The sequence below is a fragment of the Acomys minous genome (assembly GCF_964271855.1).
Source record: "Acomys minous genome assembly, chromosome: 11".
NCBI lineage: Eukaryota > Metazoa > Chordata > Mammalia > Rodentia > Muridae > Acomys > Acomys minous.
In genome coordinates this window covers 44184624-44205607 of record NC_140492.1, presented here as the reverse complement: position 1 = coordinate 44205607, position 20984 = coordinate 44184624, and the positions used below count along the sequence as shown (strand labels likewise).

General features: G+C 37.8%; 1 protein-coding gene across 1 annotated transcript in view; it reads left to right on the top strand.

Moving 5' to 3' along the window:
* The window catches only part of MYH15 (myosin heavy chain 15), a gene marked incomplete at its 5' end in the record, with an annotated part of 125568 nt that overhangs the window by 48288 nt on the left and 56296 nt on the right, over positions 1-20984 (top strand). The window contains 6 exons of the mRNA XM_084802368.1: positions 5497-5752; positions 10984-11226; positions 12168-12344; positions 15451-15596; positions 16608-16698; positions 18932-19321. Coding sequence (XP_084658494.1) covers positions 5497-5752; positions 10984-11226; positions 12168-12344; positions 15451-15596; positions 16608-16698; positions 18932-19321 — 1303 coding nt within the window. The remainder of the gene's footprint in view (positions 1-5496; positions 5753-10983; positions 11227-12167; positions 12345-15450; positions 15597-16607; positions 16699-18931; positions 19322-20984) is intronic.

The following is a 20984-nucleotide window of genomic DNA, read 5'->3' as shown; positions in this document are numbered from 1 at the left end:
AGGCAACTAATGATTGCTGAAAGAGTGAGACCTAGCCTCTCTCACAGAGAGGGCACCTTAATTGAGTATCCAATACAAATCAGTCAGCTCTAAAATTGTGTGTATATGAATGGACTCAGAGGCTATACTTATATATTTGTGTATATATGTATATATATATGCAATAATCAAAGAAAAAGAGACAATCAACTTGTGAGATAGTGAGTGAGACTTGATAGGGGTTGGAGGGAGGAAAAAGAAGATTTAAGAGGTGATATAATGGTATCTTAATAAAAAATTGGCACACCTATTCCAAAATTAACTCTGTGGAGAAACAGTCTCTCTCTCTCTCTCTCTCTCTCTCTCTCTCTCTCTCTCTCTCTCTCTCTCTCTCCCTCCCCACTCTCTCTCTGTGTATATGTTTGTGTGTCTGAGTGAGTCAGTGACTGTTACTTCCACCAGCTCAGCAATTATGGATCTTAATAACTTATGATTATAACCCTCTTGTTTCATTTCAGGTATTATCAATAGGAATGTTTATAACTATATTTGGACAATTTGGTGTCAAATCTTTTTTCTAACTTTTTAGTAGAACCATAGGAAGCAAGCTAATAAAATCTTTAAATAAATAAACCATGAACAAGAAATTCTGTATTGGTAATAATTTTTCCTTACCATGGTTTTATTCTTGAGGGAAAACTAGAAGGTTTGGTATAAGTTGCTTGACTTACATTTTGTTTATTCTCTTTGTCCAAAGATGATCAAGACCATAAAAGTTACTTCTGAGGACCCTTTGTGACTTTCTTACAGCAGTCAGTGTAGCATGGGAGTTTAGTTGGCAAGGGATATGTCTTCCAGGTTGTGTTTGTTTGGGGCTTTTGTTGTTTGAGAGAAGGTGTTATGTAGCACTGGCTGCCCTAAACCTCACTGTGTAGACCAGGCTAGCCTTGAACTCCCAGCATCTCCTATCTCAGAACTTCTTTAGAGTGCTGGGATTGCCCATGTACACTACCACACCTGGCTGTAGCTGTCTATGCTTATGTAAAATTCTCAATTCCTTTATTTCTAAAATGAGGTCATTAAAATTCAATGTTTCTAAATCATTTATCAGAAATTATTGTGCATTATATAAAACTCATAAAATATAAATAATATAGAGCATTCTTATGGCACCATCATCAAGAAATACTAATTCCTAACTTTTTATACAATTGCTGACAATTTAAAAATTGTAAACTGACTTCATTGAAGCTCTTATATATTTCCCTCTTCCTACAAATCTATTTTCCCCCAGATCCTAAATTGTTGTTTATTATTTTCTGTAACATGTATAAATAAATAATTCATGTAAAAGTATGTTTTCATCCTTTGCTATGTGTACAGATTTTTTTTTTCTGAAACAGGGTTTCTTAGTGTAGCCCTAGGTGATATACAGATATCCTTAAACATCTGCATAGTTTTGCATGGTTACTTCATGTAAATAACATTCTTTTTGAATTTTAAAATCCATGCTTAGAAGCCTTCTTTAAAGCGTACCAGTGCTGGTGGATGTAGGGCTCATAAAATCAAGATCATTGATTTAATTTCTGTACAGCAGCCCATTGTTTAAATATACCACCATGTATTCCTTTTCCAGGGAAATTAAATTAGTGCTACTTTAAATATCATGTGCCATTCCAATATGTTATAGTTTCCTAGTGATATTTTAATATTTTTCTTATTCTTATTTGTAAGAGTTTTGGAAGATGATATAACTTTAAATGATGCATTCTCTATGTTATTCACAGAGGACAGACATGGAAGGTTGCTCTCCAGGTTTTAGGTTGTATACAATTTTGACTTTGCAGGATATTATTTTCTGATTTACTACCCAGCAGTAGCCTGTGAGATTCCCCTTGCTGTATATGTGGTAGTTCAGACTGTGATATATTTCAGACATTGGTAAAGCTATCATTTGCATTTAAAGAATGATGTTTTCTGTAGCTTAAATGTTGTGTTATATTGTTTCAAGAGTATTCCCTTTTCTTTCATTTTTTTGTAAAGCATTATTATTATTATTATTATTATTATTATTATTATTATTATTTTTATTATTAATTCAGTTTACACCCCAGTCATAGCCCTTGTCTCCTCCCAGTCCCACCCTCCCTGTTTCCCATATCCCCCCTCCCCTACTCCTCAGAGAAGGGGAGCCCCTGATCCACCCATCAGAGCTGATCAAGTTGCATCAGGACTGAGAACAACCTCTTCCCCTGTGGCCTGGCGAGGTACCCCTACCAGGGGAAAGTGATCAAAAAGCAGGCAATAGAGTCCATGTCAGAGTCTGCCCCCATTTTAAAAACTTTTTGAAATTATAATTTATTCAGATTACATCCCAATTGTTATCCCCTCACTTGTATCTTCTCATTGCCCCCTCCCTCTTCTGCCCTATTCCCCTCCCCTAGACCTCTGATAGAAGATGACCTCCTTCTCACACCATATGGCCACAGCCTCCCAATCTCATCTGGATAGCCTACTTCCCCTTCCTCTGTGTGCAGCTAGGCCTCCCCACCAAGGGGAAGTGATAAAATTGTGGGCACCAGAGTTCACGTCAGAGACAATCCCGCTCTCTCCACAGGAACTGACTAAATTTTTTATCTGTATCTATTAATATATGGTTTTATAAAGTCACTTATAAATGTGTTAAATTTTAACAGATCTTTACAACACTTAACTTACTTTGATTGACACTGATGAATTTTGTAGTAGTGTTACAATAATATTTTCGAAAAACAAATTGACTGGCCTACAATTTTATTTAATTTCTATTATGCTATCTAGTTTTAGAAAAATATTCTGACCTTATAAAAGAACTGGAGAATGTTTTCTTTTTCCATATATGAAACTTTTTATTGCAATTATTTGTCATTAACTCTTTGTTACATTTGCCTATAAAATAATCTGAATTTGATGGTTTTGATAGATTTCATAATTTTTAATGTGTTGACATATTATATTTCTTTTCTTGAGTCAGTGTATAAATTATTAACTAAATAAATAACTAATATTATGGATTATTTGTTTATATTATGTATTATTCAACTGCAACTGTAAAGTATTTACTGTCTGTAATTGTATTCCCCAGAAAATAATCCTAATTAATTCCTAAGCCATTGTTCCTACTATTATTTATTTTGCCTTCTCTTCTTTCCTTTATGCTACATGTCTATTTATTTATTTATTGTTTCAACATGATAACTTTTATTCCATTTTCTCCCCAACTTCATTAATTTGCTGTTTTCATTTTTGTGCATTCCTCCAATTTGTTTTCAATGTATTCTTTTTTTCTGGGGATTTTGAAGTTTAATTGACAAAATTGCATGTTTACGGTATACAATCTGATGTTTTCATATATATGCACTTTGTGCAATGATTGCTGCAATCAGCCTAATTACTATATCACCTTATATAGTTATATTTTGTGTGTGTGTTGAGAACATTTGGGATCAACTGTATTAAACTAGGCATGGTGTTGCATGCCTGTAATTCCAGCACTCGCTACAGGGAGACAGGATGATCAGGAGTTCAAAAGCAGTCTGAATTACATAAGATGTGTATATCACATTGTTAATATAATATATATTTCCCAGAATTGGACACATTAGTTACTTTTCTCATTGCTGTGACTAAATATCTGAGAAAACCTAGTTCATGAAGGGAAGGGTCTATTTTGACTTGTTTTTAGAAAGGTTTAATGGAGGAGGGAAGATCCAGGATGAATGTTGGTAACAACACCATAGGGGCTAAAACTCTGCACCCCCACTTCCTGTTATAAAGAAAATGTGACCACCCACCCACCTCCTGCTTCCATTCCTTCCATCATTATGGGCTGTAAATCCCAAAACAAAAATGATACTATAATACGTTTTTCAATTTATAAGTGTGAAGTTTTCTCCATGTATTTGAATCTTCTATAGTTGATTTCATCAATATCTTAATTTTCTGTATATAAATATTTTAACCTCTGCATCCTATTTATAGCTAGGTAATTTGTTTTATGATACAGTTATAAATGGGATTGTTTTCTTAATTTCTCTTTTATTCCTTTCATTAATATAACTATGTAACTGTGCTGATTGTGTTTGTTAAAATTCAATTATTTTTATGTATCAGGTAGAGTAGCCTCAAATGTAGTCTTAATTATGGTCTGTATTACCAGGACCGATTTTCAGCCTATCTTTGCCTTTGAGGGTAAACTACTCTGTCAGAGGCTACATTCATTTGCAGTGGAAGTAGAATTAAAGTCTTAAATCCTTCCGCTCTTTCTATTGAGTACAGTGTTAAGAAAATGTAATTTTTAGGTCTAAGATACGGTTATTGCCCATTGTCCCTATTGTGATGTCAAAACCCTTGAGAGTAGATTAAAAAAAAATCGAAGTTTTCTCTGAAAATCCTAAAAAGGCAGGGCAGAAACTATTTGTTTCTAGGACGATTTGCCAGCTTAAGTTTTAAGAAATTTTGCAAACTTCTGGTTGCAAATTTTACAGCCTTCCAGTTGTAAAATCACGTATTTTACAGATTTACAGAGTCTACATGGCTCTAGGGTTGTCTCACCCTCCCTGTGCTCTCTGAGCTGTCATGCGAGCACCATCTCTAGTTGAGTTTTCCTGGCCCTTAAAGCTTTCTGGGTCTAAGTGTTCTTCATACAGTGACACATCATAGATTTCTTGAGCTTCCTTTATTCTTTTACATTACATTGTTTTAAAGAAATATATGATGGTCTTGTTTCAAAAGACTTGTCCTCAGTTTTACAGAGTTTGCCTTCTCCTTGGCTTACTCTGTTACTGAAGCTAATCACTTTTAATTCTTGTTTTAGTGATGAACTTCTTCAGTTCCCAAACCTTTTTTTATGACTTCTTTCTCTCTATGAAAATTGTCATCCAGGTCATGAAATTTTTTTCTTAATTTTACTAAATTCTTCTGTATCTCACCGACTTTCTCTGGAATAATTATTTTGAAACTCTCCTTAGGAATTTAATAGAGTCCCTTTATGTTGTGCTGCTTTTTTTGGCTGTGTCACAAATTTTTTCATGGCTGTGACAAAATCTTTCAGCTAATTAACTTATAAAGAGAAAAGGTATATTTTAGCACACAGTTTCAGATGCTTCAGTCCATAATTAGCTTTGTTGTCTCAGGTCATAAAAGCTAGGTTAGAAATCATGATAAGTAGCTTATTGTAAGAGGTGCTGCTCATACCATGAAAGGAGAGAGGAAGATAAAGGAGTCTCAGAATTGCATTTATTAGTAACAAACCCAACAACCTAACTTTGTTGATTATGTGTCTAGAAATAAACAGTTCTATAGACTATCACATTTTTGGTTTATAAATTTCATGGCAGTCTTCTATAACTCTTTATGATTCTTTGAGTCACTTGTGACTTTTTATATTTTTATTTTTGGTTGTATTGCCATTGTTTCCTTTTTTACTTTTGTAGTCAATCTTAACTTCTTTTTTTTATGTTTTTACTCATACTTTAGGGAAGCACTTGTTTTGATCCAAGAGAACATAAGAGCTTTCATGGCTGTGAAGAACTGGCCCTGGATGAGGCTCTTCTTCAAGATCAAGCCCCTTGCTAAGTGTGTAGGGGTTGAAGAGGACATCAGTGGACTGAAGGAAGAGTGTGCACAACTACAAAAGGCTTTGGAGAATTCAGAATCCCAGAGGGAGGAACTGAAAACAAAGCAAGTCTCCCTTGTCCAAGAAAACAATGATCTACTTCTTCAGCTGCAGGCTGTGAGTTTCCCCACAACCCCTTCTCTGTAATTAGCTTTAAATTTGACTAAGTAGTTCCATAGACTTGAGAAAAATAGCAGAAGCACACACAATTCCTTTTTAAATACTGTAAATATTTATTAAACAGAGACCCTGGAAACATGTAAATAGTGTAAATGTTGTATTAAAATTGGCAGGATGTGCCAGAAAAAAAAAATGTAAACCTGGGCTATAGAGGTGCCCAGTAGATAAATCATTTGCTAGTGTGGAAGGGGTTTATATACTCACTACCTATGAAAAAAAATGTCTAGCAAGTGGAGTGGCTACCAGTAACCCCAGCATTTAGAACACTGGGGTTGGAGACCCTTGGGGCATAGTGGCTAGTTAGTTTAGCTGATGCATGATCTCAGATTCAACTGAGAGACCTTGCCATAATTGATAAAGTAGAGAACCATCCAGGAAGGCATCTGATAACAACTTCTGACCTCTACACACATGTACATGCATGTGCATAATACACAGGCGCCTACTACACACACATATGCATGAAAGACAAGAAGAAGGAAGAGGAGAAGAAAAAAGACAAATTACCAGTGGGTATTTAGTGTATAATGTCATCATAAGCTATTATGGAGCCAGGAAGATCCAGGTCTTTGGTTCTGAGACAGTCTTGCTTTGTGGCCCAGTTTGTCCTGGAACTTACTATGTAGCACAAGCTGGCCTTGAACTCATGGCTACCCTTCTTTGTCAACTTCCTGACTCCAGGGATTACAGAAATGAGCTACCCCACCTACTGAAGTTCTGGATCTTAACTGACAGTGACTATTATCAAGTCAGAAGATGGGATGTTATTAGGTCCCACATAACTGACAGATCTCCACAGGTTTTCCTCCTGTATGATACAACTTCTATCTCCTGAATTTTGTCTTCCTGCTTCCTCTTCTATAGTCCAAGCCATTACTAATTATTTGAGCTCTTTAAAGAGCTTTTCTCAACCTTGGTATTATAACAAACACACTCTTGAAGTATAAATGAAGGCATGATACCCACAGTCTTACTCTTAGATATTTTGACTAAATAGAAAATATGTAAATCTAAAAAAACCCTGTACTTACGATCTTGATTTTTCCAGGGCTAAGAACAAGAAGACACACTACTTTCCCATTGAGGTTCCTTCAGCTCCTGTGACATGTACATTTTAGATCCTAAATTCTCTTTCCAGGCACATCAGTCTTCATTTCAATCTGATGCCTATATACCATTTCCAATTCCCTCTCACATTTCTTCTCTATAGTCCCCTAAATTACTGTGACCTCAAATACCCTCAAGGGCACGGATGCAATTTTATCTTTATTAAACTCATTGCAAAGTGCAGTGCTAGGCTGAATAATGCTGAGTTCAAATATAATTATTTGCAGTTTGTTTTGTTCTTGCTACTTAAATCGACTAAAAACAAACACTCACTGAAAAAAAGATAAATTATTACTTTTAGAAGGAGACAATTTATTATTTGGGGGGGCATATTATTTGCCAATGTACTCAATAGGCTGTATCACAAGTAACGTTTTATACCAAAACTGACATTTCTGAAATGTATTTAGCAAAGCAGTTATTCTATAACTTTAGTGTATGTCAGACACATTTATTAAAAATAGAAATCCCTGGTTCCCATTCCAAACCCACTTGAGGATCCACACTGTTAAGAAAAACAAACAAACAAACCACATTTTGTAGCAGCTATAGAAGAGGTCTGTTGTATTAGTTACTTTTCTGTAGCTGTGATAGATTGCCTTTGACCAAGAGCAACTTAAGGGAGAAAAGGTCCATTATGGGCTATAGTTCCAGAGGGAAGGAAGTGCACTGCCTCAGGGAAACAAAGTAGGAACCCTCTCTTCAACCACCACCTTTGTCTATTCTATTTCCATTTCTGAGTGAGATTTAAGCATCCTCCCTTGTATCCTCCTTGTTACTTATCTTCTCTGGGTCTGTGTTGCTTTTTATCTTCTTTACTGACACAATTTGAGTGTTTTAAAAATTTTCCCAGTCATTTCTGTTAGGATGCATAATGAGGTCTGAAGATGAAAAGTGAGAATGATAGCGGATTACTTTCACTATAATGAAATACTAGAGATAATAAACTTATGAATAAAAAAGGTTTTTTAGCTCACAGTTTCAGAGATTCCAGAAAGTGCTCTAGAGACCCACTGTTCTGGTGAGGGTCCAGATAACTCCAGGGAACTCAAGTAAAGCAGTGAAACAAAAGACAGAGGAAGAAATGGGGCCAATCGATTACCTTCAGGGGAATGGCTTTAATGCATTAAGGGTCTTTCCTTCGACTCTACCTAAAGTTCTATCTAATAGCTCCTATCTAGTTTACATCTCTGTTGCTATGAAAAACACCAACCACAATCAACTTGGGACAGTGAAGGGTTTTTTATTCTTCCAAGTACTCAAAGACCTTTCTATCCCAGAGCTCCAAAATTATTCCATAATCCTTTACCCCCCAAAATATGGTCAGGCCCACCACAGCAAGACCAAATTCCTGGAACCTACCTTGCTTCTGGTTTGCTTCTTTGTAGCAGTGATGAAACACTGAACAGAGCAACTTGAGAGAAGGGAGATGATTTACTGTATCTTAAGGTTATAGTACATCATCAATGGAACCAAGGCTGGAGTTAAAGGCAGGAACAGATAGGCAGGAACTAAAGTAGAAACCAGGGAGGAATGCTGCTTATGTGCTTACTCCCAGGCTCATGTTCAGCTACTTTCACATTATTTTATCAAACACATTTAAAATTTATTTATAATTTATTATTTTATATGTAATGAGTGTTTTTCCTACATGTATGTATGTGCACCACATTCATGCTGGTTCCTCTTCAGCTCAGAAGAAGGTATTGGCTCGCCTGGTACTGGAGTTATAGCTATTTTTGAGCTGTCATGTGGATTATAGGTACTGAATGTGGGTCTTCTGTAAGAGCAGCAAATGTTCTTAACCAATGAGCCAACTCTTGTTTCCCTAGTTTACTTTTAAAATCCAATTCAGATCCACCTTCCCCAATGTGGCACTGTCCACAGTGGTCTGAGCCATCTCACATGGTTCAATAATCAAGAAAACAGACATTGTCACAGGCCAATCTGATGGAGGCAATTCTTCAACTGAGCTTCCTTTTCCCCCATGTGATTTTAGGTTTGTGTTGACAGTTGAAGCCAACTGTGATGCCCTTCAATGATTTCATCCATGGCTTAAGCCTTTGTGACAGGTGCAGGATCTAAATTACAGTAATATGTAGGTAAAGTTGTGGAGTGATGAGAGCCACACTATACAAGAACTTTCTCACCAAGTAGAGTTTTTATTTTGAATCAAAAGAAGATAACTTGGATGGCTTTGAAGTCATAAAAGGTGATCTACAGCAAAGTGTGTCTTCATTTAAAAATATTTTAAATTTAGAGTACATATGTGTTTGAATACAATCTATTTACCCATATAACTCCTTCTATATACCCCATCACGTTCTCTTCCCAGCCTCATGCTTACTTGCATAGTCTTCTTCTTCTTCTTCTTCTTCTTCTTCTTCTTCTTCTTCTTCTTCTTCTTCTTCTTCTTTTCTCTCTCTCTCTCTCTCTCTCTCTCTCTCTCTCTCTCTCTCTCTCTCTCTCTGTCTCTCTCTCATTCTCGTCCACTTAGTGCTGCCTGTATGTGCATGGCGGGGGGACCATCTACTGGTTCATGGTAGCCTCTTGGGGATCTACATTCCTGAAGAAAACTGATTATATGTAGCTCAGTTGCCAATAGTCCCTCAGATACTGTTGTGAGGGGGTTCATGAACCCCTCTCCATGCTTGCTGAGAGTTTGGTGGACTTATTCTCTTCTAAGACTTGTGCATGTAGTCCCAGACACTGTTAATTCATGTATGTAACTGTGTTGTCACACCCAGAAATACCATTATTTCCCAGATGTCTACTCCCCCTAACTCTTATAATCCTTTCTTCCTCACTTCCATGATGATCCCTAAGCTTTGGGGTGTGATACAGATGTGCCATTTATAGCTGTCCACTCCAGTATCTTATTCTCTGCATGTTGACCAATTGTGGGTTTCTGTGTTAAGCCACATTTACTGCAAGAAGAAGTTTCTCTGATGAATGCTGAAAGATGCATTAATTTATGGGTGTAAAGATAAGAACTTAAGGGGGCAGTTTATCCCTACATTTATTTAGTAAAATAATAGTGCTAGGCTCTCCCATACAGCCTATGATCTGGCCAGCAACAGGTTTGTGTTCTAGTTAATGGTACTTGGTGTGGATTCCACCTTGTGGAATGGGCTTTAAATCCCACCAGAAACTGGTTGGTTATTCCCATAATAATTGTGCCACTGTTGTACCGTTTGGGTATAGATTTCTAGACCAGTTATTGTTGTGGCTTTTAGTGGGTTACATCTGGGAAAGACTCTTAATGACTTTTCTCTCTCTAGTGGTATCCATAGAACCTTCTAGCAGCCTCTTCATTTTTACTTGATGTACAACATAAGAATAATGGGAAACAGTGATATTTGGAGACAGTATATTTGAGATAGTAAAAAAAAAAAAAAGCAGTACTTATGTTCTATGTGTATAACTTGTGGGATTTGCTGCTGGCAGAATCATTGAAGCAAAAATTTTAGTTAGAATTAATAGTGAAAGTTAATGACTTATAAATAAATTTATGAGTTCTAAATTCAGCCTATGCATAAAACTGTACTGCTTAGCTCAGTTTGTAGAAATATATACCACAGAAAATAAATCAGGGCATTTAGAATGCTGTTACTTTGTGTGAGAACTTAGAATAATATTCTCCTTAGATATATATTCTAAGATATATATTCTTAGTTAATATTCTAAGCAGTTGTCAGTTTATATGCCCACATTGGTTTTCTATGTGCTTTGATTTATATAGGACACTTTTTGCTTTTGGAAGCATGCTAATTCTCTTAGGCCACCAGGTTTCTATTAAGTGCCTTAGAAGAAACCACTTAATCTACTAAATAGGCTTGAAATATGGAAGTCTCTTCCAAACACAAGCAACATCTTTACTTTCAACAATAGGGTTAAGAGGTAGCCTGGGAATGCCATTTCAGTTTCCTATGATAGGTAGGTCAAAGTCCTGGGCAAAGGGCAGGAAATTATCTCCTTACTATGTGATAAGCTGCCTTGTTGCCCAGCTGATAAATTACTTCCAGTTGTTGGTAACAATTTTCTCTTCCTCTTTATGGCAGAAACAAGAGACCCTGGTAAATGCTGAGGAGCAGTGTGAGTCACTGATTAAATCCAAGATGCAACTGGAGGCCAAAGTCAAGGAGTTATCTGGGCGGGTGGAGGAAGAAGAGGAGATAAATTCTGAGGTGACTGCCAGAGGGCGGAAACTGGAAGATGAATGTTCTGAGTTGAAGAAAGAAATCTATGACCTGGAAACAATATTAGCGAAGTCAGAGAAGGGGAAGTGTGCAGCGGAGCACAAGGTACTTCCAACAAAGTTCTTCCAAACAATCAGCTGCTAGGAAGACTTGATTCTTGGGTACTAGATGGACTCTGTTTATTAACACAAAAGCATGCAAATTTATAGTGATGCGAACCAGAATCAGCAAAAAGTAAAGGGTCCGATGAACTGTATTGTTCCCACTTATATTTCCTTTTTGAATGCATGGGACCCCTTTAATGTATGAAGTGAATTATTATTGCATCTAAAATCTAATAGAGCAAAATGGTTTCATTGGGCCTTTGAACATCCATTTTGGAATAAAAATGGAAATGATACACTTTGCTAAAAGATAACTGGGGATATTTCTAAACCCCCAGCTTTAGCAGTGGTTCTGAGTCTGGCCTTGAAGCCATTCCCTGAATTCTAGTTAAAGCTTTGGCTTTTTGCTTTAGCTGTGAGCGTTAGTTTGTGTGCCTACATGTGGATTGACTAGGGAGGAGTCTGCACGAAACCTTTGACAAGCAGCTAATCTCCAACATGAAACTGTCCTTGGCAGATGATTCAACAATAGGCTTTATGTTGCTTCCCAGTGGGACAGATAGCCAACTTTTACCTTTACATGTGTTATCTACAGAAACTCTTCTTGAACTGCTGTGCTGTGTGGACACTGAAACATGACCGGATAGCATCTGTTCCCCCCAGATACCAAACAGCAGTTTAAATTACCACTAATGATATTGTTATTATACAGTAATAAGATCCAAAAATAGTTTACACATTATGATTTAATGATCAAAATAGTTCACTTCCTGACCACTGTGGATAAAGGACCCACTCTGGGAGAGGGGAATTGAATTTAGAGATTTGTAAATGGCTCTTGATGCTATTAGATACCTCATGAGTATTTCTAACTATGAAAGAAAGATGTCCTTGGTGCTATATCAATTTTCTAGTGATGGTGCTAATGTTGTCTTCCCACAGGTCAGGAACCTGACTGAGGAGGTTCACTCTCTAAATGAGGAAGTCATCAAACTTACCAGAACAGTGCAGGCTGCTCAGGAGGCCCAGGAGCAGACCCTGGAGCATCTGCACACGGAGGAGGACAAAGTCAGCAACATCAGCAAAGCAAACTTGAAGCTCGGCCAACAAGTTGATGCGGTGAGCAGCAGTAAGCTGGCTGGCTGGCAGTCTGTCTTCTTACGTACATATCCCTGATTTTTTTTTGCTTAGTTAATTTATCCTAACAGTTCCATGAAAACCCAGTAACAAAGTGAACTCCTTTTATTATGTGTTTTCTCTCTCTCTCTCTCTCTCTCTCTCTCTCTCTCTCTCTCTCTCTCTCTCTCTCTCTCTCACACACACACACACATCTATCTATCTATCTATCTATCTATCTATCTATCTATCTATTTTTCATCTATATATTTTTTCAAGATAGAGCTTTTTTTGTGTGTAGCACTGGCTGCTCTGGAACTCACTTTGTAGACCAGGCTGCCTTCGAACTCAGAGATCCACCTGCCTCTGCCTCCCGAGTTCTGGGATTAAAGGCATGAGTGTTTTAGTCTTAACACACATATAAAACACTACAGTGTGAGGTTCAGCATTCTTAAATGTAGCTTTTGCTCAACTCTAGAAGTGAGAGATTGAGGTAATTAATAAAAGTGATGTCTTTTCAGCGATTGGTTCTTCCCCATGATTACTGGGAAGTTTATTATTATTATGTTTAAGTGTGTGTGTGTGTGTGTGTGTGTGTGTGTGTGTGTGTGTGTGTCTGTGTGTCTGTGTGGGATATAGTATGTTTATAAGTGTCTGTGAAGGCCAGAAGACGGTATCCAATCCCCTGAAGACAGAATTACAAGTGGATTTGAACTACCATCCACAGAGGCTGTGAGTTGAACTCAGGTCTTATGGAAAAGCAGCAAATGCTCTTAATCACTGAGCCACCTCTCTAGACTGAGAATTAGTTTAGTGAAAGTAGTGATTCATTAAAGGCCATGTTGTCTCCATGGGTGTGCTGAGGCTAATTTTCATTGAAAAAATTCATATAAGTCCAAGTGGTATTCTACCTGCACATGTACTTCTGAGCAATGCTTGTCAGCTTTGAAAGGAGATGCCCTGTACCACCTCTAAGTACCCCAGGAAATTAGAAGTACCAGCCTAGAATTTTCAGCTTTTATCCTGCTATTGTACATTACATACAACTTGCCCTCCATCCACTCCTCCCAATGTCTCCCTTAACCTTCCCTGTTCCCAGATGAACTCTTCCTGTTTCCCTTAAGAAAAGAGCAGTCCTCCCAGGGATATCCACCAAACATGGCCTAACAAGAGATAATAAGACTGGGCAAACTCCTCAGATCATGATTGGCCATAGCAACCCAGTAGAAGTAAAAGTGTCCCAAGTGCTGGAAACAAGTCAGAGATATCATCCACTCCCATTGTTGGCAGTCCCACTAGAACACCAAGTTACACAGCTATGAGGTATATGCAGAAGACCTAGCTCAGACCCATACAGGGCCCCTGCTTGTTTCTTCAGATTCTGGGAGCACCTATGAACCCTGCTTAGTTGATTCTGTGGGCCATGTTCTCCTGGAGTCCTTGTCCCTTCTGGTTCCTATAATCCTTCCTCCTCTTCATCAGGGTTCCCAGGCTCTGCCTAGTGTTTGGCTTTGGGTCTCTGCATCAGCTCCCATCGGTTGCTGGATGATGTATATATTCATAGTTCTTCCTTTACTGAAGATGACAGAGTGTATGCAGCCATTCTCAGCCATTCTCTCACTAATCTGTATAACTTGATCTCTATAAAACTGCTGACAGCAATCATTTGGTTTTTGTGTTAATCCTTTTCCCCTTTCTATTATTTTCCTCTACAACTTGTTAGTTATTTTCCTTTTCTATGGCTTTCCTGTCTCACACAACCCCAATGAAAGAAATTACAGGTATTTATGTGTGTGTATGAGCAAACACATGCATACTCTCTGGTAACCTCGTCCATTTTAGTTGATCTAGCAAATTGGCATAGACGTCAGGCTTATCAATGGCATAGTTTAATGTCTTACAGTTCTGGAGACTAGGAACTCCTAGATCAAAACACAGGCAGATACGGTATCTGGTGAAGGCAAACTGTTGTTCGGAAGTGACATCTTCTTGCCTTGTCCTTACATGGTGGCAGCTAGGAAGAACTATACTATCAAAGCTCTGTCTTCTTGAACTATGTATTCCAGAGGACCCTTCCTCCTAATGCTATCACTTTGGAGTGTAGGATTTCATCATATCCTAGTGGACACACACATCTATTTTATAACACCTATAGTTCACCTACTTTTAGTTTTCTTTTACATATACCTTCAACAATCAACCCTTTCTACATAACTTGAATTTCATATGCTTTTAGTAGTTATGGGAAATTGTTAAAACCTATCAACAGACAAAGAATAGTATTTAATTGTTTCTTAGGTTCCCACTAGACCAACTTCTTTATCACTGTTATCAATATGAACTCAGAGACAGCTGGAATGTTCTGAGTAGTTTTGCAGACTATCAGAATATGATAAATATTATGGACTAGATGAAGGTGGGAAGTATAAAAGAGGGGGGCAAAGCATCATGCTCTATGACTTCTAGGTAGGCTGGGACTATTCATGAATGCTTACACAGAACTGATTGCTTGCTAAAGCTCTAGAAAGCAGAATGTTTGGGTTTTGAAGATGCACCTATGACTACATAGGACTTTCCCCCCAGGAAATGAGCTGCCAGGTGAAGAAGTGAGCTACTTTCCCTGGGAAGCAATCAAATGGGCAAAGTGACCACTCTCTATTGGTTGCCATGGTAGGATAGATCTTATCATAGATAGAGAACTTTCACTCATCATTGATTTCTTGATATTTTTGGTAACCTATTGATGTGTTTACTTTTATTTGACTCTTTAAAGTTTTAAGATGATATTTACTGATTGATTTCTTTGGTTTCTGTTTATGGTAGTATACATTCATTCATAGTGTGCATGTATAGTTCAGATTATAACTTATGAGAGCTCACTTTTTTCTCCTAGCATATGGGTCCTAGAGATCAAACCCAGGTCTTCAGGTTTGTCTCAGCCAACTTTACATGCTGAGCCCTGATTGGGGCCCTAAATGGATTCCATGCATCAATTACAGAATCTGTTCTCATATTTTCTTTTTACTGAAAGAAAATGGTTAATTTGAGCACCTCCAAGAAGGTATGAACTCTGAGTTTTATTTGGTCGAGCAGTCTTTCTTTTTGTCAGCTGGAAGGTGACCTTGAGCAAGAGAGGAAAGCCAGAATGAAGTGTGAGAGGGAGAAGCGCAAACTGCAGGGCGAATTAAAGACGAACCAGGAGGGTGCGGAGAACCTAGAAAGCAGCAGACAGCAGCTGGCAGAGCAGCTGAGGAAGTGAGTGCCTTTCAACTGCCGAAGGATTCTGGGAAAATCTCACTACTGGGAGGAGAAGCGCTCTCATTTTATTTAGTACCAGGTTTCTAGACAAGGTCTATCAAGACCCAAGAGGATGACTAGAAGCTTGGGAAATGGGTTTTTTATATATTTGATGAACTCTGTTACGCAGTTTTCTATTGAAAAAATAGAATAAAGATATAATCTAGAGGTTATAACAGAATGTACTCACCTAAAAGATGAGAATTTTGGAAGGACTAAGTCATATGAGAGGTGAATTACAAAAATATGAGTTTACAAAAAATGGTCTATTTCTTTTACTTGTGATAAGACCAAAGGCAACATGCACACAGCAAATCCTGCTCTTGGTAAAGCCTGGACTTGTTGTCTGCTCCTAGTTTATTACACTTTACATGTGTCTGGGGTAACCTTAAGAATGTAATGGAACAGTATGCTAGAAGATGGTGACAGGGTTCCCTTTGCAGTCAATGTTGAAAAGTATGTCAGTTTGGCAAAGTAAAGATTATACTCCATGCCTTTGCAGGCTGTAGGCCAGAGTTTGAAAATGTTGAATATATTTCATAGGCTTATTGTAAAGCAAGTTCTGTGTGGGACAGTGTAGAAGCATGTCCCTTATATTATTTGGGTCAGGTTATGCTATATATCTATACAAAAAAATTTATAAAATAGTATACATTCTACAGTAAAGAAAATTAAAATGTCCCTACTATTACAACACACACACACACACACACACACACACACACACACACACACACACACATCATTTGTTGAGTACTTAGAAAAAGGTTTAGAATGATGCTTACCAAAACATCTGATCATAGTTTGTAGAAAGAGACCAGGGATTGTGTAACAGTCATGAAGACTTCAGCTGTAGGCATACTGGTTATAGTTTTACAGCAAGAATTCACATATTATTCTATAATTTTAAAGTACTTAAGTACGTGTTAATATTTTAATAGGCTGTCTTTGTCACATTTTTCTATACAGGAAAGAATTAGAAATGGGTCAGATGAATTCAAAGGTGGAGAATGAGAAGAACCGGGTGTCTCAGCTTCAGAAAATGGTGAAAGAGCTTCAGGTAACCACTTATCAGATGACTGTCCAGAGTTTAGATCCATGAATGATGGTTGGCACTCCCACAGCCCATACCTTTAGCCAACTCTAAAAAGGGAGTAAAGAGCAGCTGTTAAGAAGGTAAATGGCATCCCACAAATGGGTGACCCTGGAAGGGTAATTAATCTTAATCTTAAATTGCTTTCTCCTGAGAATAATAACAAGTAGCTTGTTTTTTGAACTTTTGCTATGGACTAGGCATTGTGCTAAATCCAGAGCACATAATTTTTAGCACATTAATCTTGACACTGTTGAGCTCAAATTATTATATTCAACAATGTTTATGTGGGAAGAACAGTACATGACCTGCTGTGTCATTAGCTTAGTGTTTTAACTTTTATGGTTAGAAAGCAATTAATTTAAAATTTAGCAGATTATATAGCTATTCATAAACTGAAAGCATTATTTAATAATGGATAGCGATTTGGAAGTTTTAGAGTAAGTAGTTATTTTACACTACATCACCATGTAATAAGGCAATTAAAAGTACTGTTATGGTTATACACATATGCATTCATGGTATGGCATATACATCATGTAGATTTTTTATGTCACATTAACATCTCAGTAATGCCTACTTTTTGGCTTATCTTTTGGGATATTTTAAGGCCAATAAGGAAACTAGTCTCACTTCTTGTAAATGAGCTTTACTTTCAGGGACAATGTTAAGCAGCAAGCATGATGCTTTCTGAGCATATCAAGTGACACTTGGCTTCACTAAAAATAAAATAAATCTTTCACTTTACCCAAAAGAAAAAAATTATCCTAATGACTCTCTAAAAATTATTCATGAAGAAATGCTTCTGATTTTTTGAGCCAAGCATGGTGTTATTTGAGATAAATATTTCAGATTCAATAACCTGTGGTCAGGCACCACATTTACTTGTAGGTAGAAATTAAAACATTTTAAGGCACTTGCCCTATGACATCTTGTATTCAAAACTGGTGGATTAAGCTGGTATGACTTAGAGAAATAGCTTTCTGTCAGTCATTTTATTCAATGTAAAAGAATACATTTTCTAAATAGTCTTCCTTCTCTTCTCTCCTAACCTGTGCCTAATTACTGGAGACATTATTAATGAACATCACTGGTCTCACTGCTCTGAATACAATGACTCTACGAAGGTTTCCAGAACTCTTTGCCACTGCACTGGAGGGTCAGGAGTTCTGAGAGTTCTATCAATATGTTCCTTTCACTAATAACCCTGAGTAATAATGTCTCAGACCACTGTTCACTTTAGTAGCCCTCATTCCTCCACTAGTTCTAATTCACCACTGCAAATCTCCTACTTGGAATCTGAAGCCTAGGAAACTAATTGACCAACTTTGCCTGGCATGTGTGTATGGTTAAGTAAATGCTGTTTCTTAAAGACAAGTTGCTTGAATAGATGTTTATTCCATGTACAGAGTTTTAATTATTAAGATGGTTAAGCAAATTACATATAGAAAGTGTTTTGCATATATGAGTCACTATGCTATATTTTTATAAGCTCCTTTTAAAATTTGTTCTTGGCATATGAAAGAGGTTCTTATTTTAAGTGCTATTTTTATGAGAAACCTGTTTCTTTTATTGAAAATAGATTGTTTATCCAATATATTCCTATCTCAATTTCCCCTCCTCCCAGATGCTTCCCACATCCCCACTCACCTCAATTCACACCTTTCTTTGAGAGGGCTCCTTTAGTAAGAATCTCCATATTTGACTAAGTCCCCTTGGTGGGGAGGTCTGGTGGCAGTCAAGGAAAGAATAAGCAGGCTACCAAGATGAGACTTGATAGCCTATGACCATATAGTGGGGGAGGAGGTCCCCCTCGGTCATAGACCTAGGGAAGGGGAATAGGGTGAAAGTGGGAGGGAGGGAGGCATGGGAGGATACAAGAGATGGGATAACAATTGAGTTGTAATCTGAGTAAATTAATAAAATTAAAAATAAAAAAGAATCTCTGTCCATGTGTGTAATTTAATGATGTTGTCTATAATGTAGGGCTGGGGGAATCCGGATGAACTGAAAATTGTAATTATTCTTCTTGGTGTTGATTTGGAGAAAAATCTTGTGTTCAGTTTCCTTTACTTATAAATTAAGAATGAAAAAATGTCATGTTTGCTTTTTAAGTTGAGACAAAATGAATGTAATAACCTTGTTGCATGTGGAAATATGTTACAAGTAATTAATGCATGCCAAATATTTATTCCTCTAGACTCATATACTAAATTTGAAAGAGGAACTGGAAAATGAAAGGACAACTAGAGCAAAGGTAGAAAGAGAGAGAGCTGACCTCACTCAAGACCTAGAAGACCTGAGCAAGAGGCTGGAGGAGGCAGGGGGAACCAGTCTGACTCAGATGGCGATAACCAAGCAACAGGAGGCAAGATTTCAGAAGCTTCGCCATGACATGGATGAGACCACGAGGCACTTTGAGGCAACTTCTGCCTCATTAAAAAAGAGACACGCAGAGACCTTGGCTGAGCTTGAGAGCCAGGTAGAACATTTACAGCATGTCAGGCAGGCGCTAGAGCAAGACAAGAGAGACCTACAGCTACAAGTGGATGATCTTCTGACCCGGGTTGACCAGATGGCCCGAGCTAAGGTAGCCTTGTCTAAGCCTCTTTATTGGCATCTTAACATGGAAGTAGCAGGGGAGGGGAAGGCAGAGAAAGGTGAGAATGATAATTAGAAATGTTTGCTAATGGAAGAGGCAAGTGTTTCTTTTGCAATATTACAAGCATTGAACCTTGTCTTTTATATACTCTATTGCTGGATTTTAGCCTCAGCCACCTTGGTACTTTCTAAATTTTGAGACAGGGTCTCATCAAGTTTCCCAGGATGGCCTAAACAAACTCTGTAGTTCAGGAGGGCTTTGAAATTGCAACAGTTCTGAAGTCATGGTGGTTGCCCTGCAATTGTGGAGAATTGAAATTCACAGCTGCAACAAAGCCCTTGCAATTCTCTCTGAACGTCAAAGCTTTCCAAAATGCACTTTAACTTTAATTGAATATAATTACATCCCATATTTCTTGTACTTTGTGGGCCTATATAGCTAAAAATGTGTGGATGCCATCAAAGAGTGCCTTTTGAATTGTTGGTTTGAGCCCCATATGGGATGGCAGGAGACACAAGCATTGGCATGCAGGTGGCAGGCACTTGGAATATCCCTGGGCAGTGAGTCGTGAAGTCCAGCATGCATCACAGGCTCTTCTTTGAACTTCTTGGCACTGGAGGCCTTCACATTCTGGACTTGTGCTAGAAAGAACAACAAACAGGAGACCAATGTAATAGCTATTCCAATGGGTTGTACAATGAAATACGCTTAAGTTCATGAGCACAGTGGTTACTGAAAACTAGCAAATACATAAACAAAAGGAGAATTTCTTTGTTCATCATTGGAAGCTGCTGAGAAATTGACTATTTTGAAAACTTAAATTGCAATAAAGCTTTTATGCTTCTTTTTTATCTCCCTCAAGTGGGGTGGTATATAGATAGTTCATCACCTGCTCGTTCTTCTCATCCGTGCGGACCTGTCTTTATCTCCTCAGCCTTTTCTGAAAGTGTTCTCTCAAGGACCACTAGTGAGTGGCCTTACTTTCAATAAATCAGTGGATTTAAATCGAGCCTGGCACATTCACCCACAGCAGGTGTTCCCTTTGTGCCTTTCTGTCCCTGGCACCCAGTTCTTCCAAGCAGCCTGGCTCTGCGCTGCTGTCCCTTGCCTCTGTGGCCATTCTTTGCTCCCACTTCATGATTGCAGCAGGTCAGTTCTTCACTGTCTCTCCGCTTTCCTCCCTGTCCTCACTCGGTCTCTTATTACCTTGCAACTGCACTATTAAGGCTTCCTTAGTTATCTTTTTTTGTTGTTTCTAATCTCTCATTATTCCAACCCATCCTATACAACATCTATACCATGTATTTCTAAAGTGTGAATTTATGGGATTATGCCCCCACTGACAAATGAATTCCAAATGTGCTTTCAAGATAACTCATGGCCTCTCATCAGGTTCAGCCTTTGTTGCCGTTATTTCTAAACTCCAGTAGTTTGATTTTTTTTATTTGTGTATATGTGTGTGTGTGTTTGGTTTTTTGTTAGTTTTGTTTTGTTCTTTGTTTTGTTATGTATTTTGAGACAAGGTTTCTCTCTATAGTCCTGGCTATCCTAGATTTGCTTTGTAGACCAGGCTGGCTTCGAACTCACAGAGATCTGCCTGCCCTGCCTCTTCAAGTGCTAGGCTTACAGGCATGCACCATTGTACCTCGTT